The 5,404-nt window shown below is 52.5% G+C and overlaps 1 protein-coding gene across 1 annotated transcript; it reads left to right on the forward strand.

The window, feature by feature from the left end:
- The first annotated feature begins 2,417 nt into the window (after window positions 1-2,417).
- KCNJ10 (potassium inwardly rectifying channel subfamily J member 10) lies at window positions 2,418-3,760 on the forward strand. Its single transcript, XM_044684126.1, has one exon. The coding sequence runs from the start codon at window positions 2,418-2,420 to the stop codon at window positions 3,555-3,557; it is 1,140 nt and encodes a 379-aa protein (XP_044540061.1). The 3' UTR covers window positions 3,558-3,760.
- The last annotated feature ends 1,644 nt before the right edge of the window (window positions 3,761-5,404 follow it).

Raw genomic sequence — 5,404 nt, forward strand, 5'->3', positions numbered from 1 at the left:
ATTGAGGGGGTGGGGGGGGTGGGAGGGAATCACTTTACAACTTTGAGCTCGAGCGTTAGAGATGAAAATATCTGGGGAAATTGAGAGAGCCTTTCTCCCTGGCAGGGGTAAGGGTTTTCCTGCCAACATGCTTGGTGAGGAATCTGGGGGTGATTGTGGTGGGTAAGTCTCAGCCCACCTCCCGTGAAGGAAAAGGGGGCAATGAGATGAGAGTCCTTCCGTGAGAAGCCCCTGCCCAGAATCGTCCCCTGGACCAGAGCCCTGGATCTGGAGTCAGCTGCCCTCCGTGCAGAGCCCAGCTCTTTCTCCAACTACGTGGCTTTGGGCAAGTTCTTTCCGCTTTCTGGGCCTGTAAAATGAAGTGAATTAGAATATATGACTTCTGACGCGCCTTCTAGCTCCAAATCTATAATCCCGAGATCTCTGTGATCCCTTCCCAGGTCTAAAATCCCGTGACTGACCAGGATCTCCTCTGGGCTTGGGTCTGAGTCCCAGAGAGGGCTGAGACTATTCCTGGGACAACATCACCCTCTGGTGGTAGAAGCCGGGTCAGAGGCGGGACATCCCGTCTCTGTCGCTGGAGCCGTGGCCCGCCTGCCTTCCCCCATGTCTGGGCCCAGTGCAGAGGTGGAGGGATGAGAGGAGAGTCCTTCGCAGCCACTCCTGGCCCCGGCTCTCCACGAGGAGCCAAGTCCCTCGGGTGTGGGAGGTGGCGACACAACAGCTGGGGGCATCAGATAACAGATGGAGGCAGATAAAACAGCTGGCACCAGCAGAGACAACAACTGGAGGTGGCAGACAACAGGCGGAGGTGGCAAACAGGCCAGCTCCAAGCCAAAGGCTCTGCTGCCCATGAAGATGGAGCTGTGAGAGGCTGGCTCTGCCTTTGATCCTCCCGGCTCCCTGCAAAGGCAGCACAGCTATTTCCCCTTGAAAGCCTGGGACCAATGAGAATAACTCTCCTAGGAAGCTCTGGCATAATTGTTGTTATTGTGATAATGTTCCAGAGAGAATCACTCCTTTCTTTTAAAAATTTTTCAAAAAATCGGGGAAGGCAAAAGCAGCAGCTTGTTGGATACTCTGAAGGCCGCAGTGGCCCGTCTTCCTGGGAGTATGAGGTCTTTTTGGAGCCTGGTCAGCCCCCCCAGTGATTGGCACTCAGCCCTCCTTTTGCCTTCCTCTTTGGGCCAGGAAGTTTGAAGTCTACCACTCTTCCCCACAGGAGAGCTCCTTCCTTCACTGTTGTTTCCTGTGTCCTGATGGTACCTGTGACACATGGCATCCCTTAGGCACGAGATTAACAACCTAGAGAATAATGTCATTAGCCGGCACAGGGAGAGCAGCTTCTGAGATCTCGTGGGGAAGCAGACTGAGTGCTGGACTCGGAGTCAGGAGAGATGCCATCTCTGAATCTCAATGTCTTCAGCTGTCAAAGAGGGATGGCAATATCTGTAGGAACTGCTCTGCAGGTTTTTTTGTAAAGATCAAGTGACAATGTGCAAAAATGGCCAGGAATTGTGAGTGCACTATCATATAGAGAATGAATGGATGAAAAAATTCCTTTTACCAATGTCAGTCAGCACCTTCTCTGCAATGTATAGTCTTTTAAAACTGCCTAGAGCATTGAGAAGTTAAGTGACCTGTCCAGGATCACACATCCTGCATGTGTTAGAGGTGGACCTTAAAGCACTATATAAATATCAGCTATTATTAGTGTTATTTTAAAACTCTTACCTTCTCTCTTAGTAGTAATTCTAAAACAGAAGGGCTTAGCAATCGGGGTTAAGTGCCTCACCCAGAGTCATACACAGCTGAGGTCACATTTGAATCCAGGTCCTTCTGTCTCCAAGCCTGGCTCTCTATCCACTGTGCCACCTATCTGCCCCAGCAATGATTATTTTTGAGATGGCTAGATATCTCTGCATCTTCACTGGGTTTAAGGAATGGGGACAGTCATAGCCAGAGTCCCAGTTTGAGAGCTGGAAAGCTCTTAGAGACATCTCCTTCATTTTACAGGTAAGGAGACTGAGGCCCAGAGAGCTTGTGATTTGCCCTAAGACACACCAGTAGTGGCAGAGGCAGGATTCAAGCCCAAGACCTCGGATAGAAATTCTTTGCACTGGGGCAGTGGGCAGCCCTGATGACAGACCCCAGGATGAGCAGAACCCTATCTTAGAGCTAAAAGGCCTCAGAGAATGAGCTATGGTTCCTAATGGGGATGGGGTCTATTTAGGAACAGCGGGTCCCATTGCAGTCTCTCCTCACCCCCATCAAAGACAATCGTGGGCTGATACTGTGGTCAAATCTGAGGCCCCCCTTGGAAAGCATCAACACTTCAGAGAGCGTGTGGGGGTGGGTGGCTGCCAGAGGAGGGCCGGGGTCCTGTCTAACCTCTGCCACGCTGTCTCCCTCTCCAGATGACTTCAGTCGCCAAGGTGTACTACAGCCAGACCACCCAGACAGAGAGCCGGCCGCTCATGGGCCCAGGGCTGCGCCGGCGCCGGGTGCTGACCAAGGATGGCCGGAGCAACGTGCGCATGGAGCACATAGCCGACAAGCGCTTCCTCTACCTCAAGGACCTCTGGACCACCTTCATCGACATGCAGTGGCGCTACAAGCTGCTCCTGTTCTCGGCCACCTTCGCGGGCACCTGGTTTCTCTTCGGGGTGGTGTGGTACCTGGTGGCCGTGGCCCACGGAGACCTGCTGGAGCTGGGCCCTCCCGCCAACCACACGCCGTGCGTGGTGCAGGTACACACGCTCACAGGGGCCTTCCTCTTCTCCCTCGAGTCGCAGACCACCATCGGCTACGGGTTCCGCTATATTAGCGAGGAGTGTCCCCTGGCTATTGTCCTCCTCATCGCCCAGCTGGTGCTCACCACCATCCTGGAGATCTTTATCACGGGGACCTTCTTGGCCAAAATCGCCCGGCCTAAGAAGAGGGCTGAGACCATCCGCTTCAGCCAGCATGCGGTGGTGGCCACCCACGACGGCAAGCCCTGCCTCATGATCCGCGTGGCCAACATGCGCAAGAGTCTCCTCATTGGCTGCCAGGTGACAGGTAAGCTGCTGCAGACCCATTTAACCAAGGAGGGGGAGAGCATCCGGCTCAATCAGGTCAACGTGGCCTTCCAGGTGGACACAGCCTCTGACAGCCCATTCCTCATCCTCCCCCTTACCTTCTACCATGTGGTGGACGAATCCAGCCCCCTGCGGGACCTGCCCCTTCGCAGCGGGGAGGGGGACTTTGAGCTGGTGCTGATCCTCAGTGGGACGGTGGAATCAACCAGTGCCACGTGCCAGGTGCGCACGTCCTACCTGCCGGAGGAGATCCTCTGGGGCTACGAGTTCACCCCTGCCATCTCCCTCTCAGCCAGTGGCAAGTATGTGGCTGACTTCAGTCTGTTTGACCAGGTTGTGAAAGTGACCCCTCCTGGTGGCCTCCGAGATACCACCGTCCGTTATGGGGACCCCGAAAAGCTCAAGCTAGAGGAGTCATTCAGGGAACAGGAAGGGAAGGAGGGCAGTGCCCTCAGTGTACGAATTAGCAACGTCTGACTGCTTTGACTCCCACTTCCCTCGCCCCTTTCGGCCAGAGGAGATTTTCTCTGGTTCTACCCTACCCCCATCTCATGCCTGTTCTCTCTCCCAGCTCCACGGGGTATCCTACCCAGGCTCATTGGAGAGAGCCTCAGGATCACCCTTTTCCTAATCCCATCTCCCTCCACCCAGTGGCCTGTAATTTGTCTAGGCCAGCCTGAGGGAATAGTCCCCCTTTGGAATCTGAGCCCCACCTCTAAGCCAGGGTTTGGGGTGTTTGGGACAAAGGAGATTGGGCTGAGAAGGCTTAAGAAATCTCAGCCATTCTGGAGACTCTGTAAGAGAATTGTGCAGTTGGATGGATGGATGGATGCTCCATTTATGAAGCTTGGTGCCTTGAGGATGGAGGACTTAACCTTTTGACCTTCCCACCCAACTAGTTCCTTGAGGCCAGCCTCTTCCTGCTGGTCACTCTGGGGACTGCACACTTAGATATGCCTGATGCTAGGACCTGGCAGTGGATCAAGCCTCAACCTGTCAGTATCCCCCAAGGGAATTCACTGCTTCCTCTTCTGATGAGACAGATTCCCACTCTGGCCCAAACCTCTGGGTTTGATAACCACCGTTTGCTCCTTCCCAATTCCCCAAGTAAACTCTCTCCCTATATCCCAGATCTGACTTATCCCTCCTTCAATGCCAACATTCCCAGAGATTGGAATATTTCATAATAAATGACCACAACACATGGTCATGCCACAATCACACATAGAGTCTAAGATTCTTCAAACTGAGGACCAATGGAAAAGAGATATAGTCCAAATTCCAGGTGCTTATCTCCTTAGGCTTCCCAAGGTGTCCCATGAGAGGTCTGGCCCTGGTCACCTCATTCCCCAAGGAAGGGGTCAGGTGTCTGAATGCTAAGGAAAGGAGCTAAGATGATATTACAGACAGAAGCTGGACCTCTCCCTTCTAACCTGTTTGTTCACTGGTCCTTTCCCCCTACTATCCTGGCTCTGTTTCCCAAGGTCAATGGGAACTGGTGAGAGAAGAAGGACTTTTCTTTATTCTTTGTGACACTGAAGACCAGATCTCAGGGCCCAGAAGCTCTAGTGAAATTGGACAAATCTCACCAAGTGGCAAGTTCTTCATACACCAGGCCTTTGGGTAGAGTCTCTTGGGGGTGTGCCTTTAAGGAACTGGTGCTATGCTGCTGAGGACTGGACAGAAGCCAAGATCTGTGGTTGGAAGCCACTATTAACACTTCCAGTCACTCTTCTGAAAAGTACAAGTTACTTCCTAGGCCATTAGCTAAAGACCTGAATGCCCTCAGAAAGAAGAGCATGGTATTGCCTGGGACGCAGAGAAAAATGAAAAGAATCCGTCTTGTTCCAATGCTCTTTTTCCCCTCAGAGAAGAGCCCCAGGTGCTTAATATGCAAGCTTTTTCAGAGGAATAGTACTGGACTACAGCCCACCCAGGGATGGCAGTATGATTCAGTAGAAAGAATACTGGGTTTGAGTCAAAGGACCTGAGTTCAAATCTTGGTTCTGCCACTTACTACATAGATGACCTGGGGCAAATCATTTTCTGGGTCTCAGTTCCTTCATTTGCAAATGAGGTGGCCTATTCCAACACCAAATCTGTGATCAGTTCCCTAGCCACCCGGGTTCTTGGGCTGATGGAAGCCTCCCTATCGGTGGAGGGAATCCCTATTGGCAGGTAATGGGGACGAGTTTTGTAGAGTCCTTGTGGAATGGCACTAAATGAGGTGGCTGAGAGGGAGACCCTGTCTCTACAGAGAGAAGAGAGAGAGAGAGAGAGAGAGAAAGAGAGAGAGAGAGAGAGAGAGAGAGAGAGAGAGAGAG

Source organism: Gracilinanus agilis, unplaced genomic scaffold, assembly GCF_016433145.1.
Source record: "Gracilinanus agilis isolate LMUSP501 unplaced genomic scaffold, AgileGrace unplaced_scaffold42890, whole genome shotgun sequence".
In the NCBI taxonomy this organism is placed as follows: Eukaryota; Metazoa; Chordata; class Mammalia; order Didelphimorphia; family Didelphidae; genus Gracilinanus; species Gracilinanus agilis.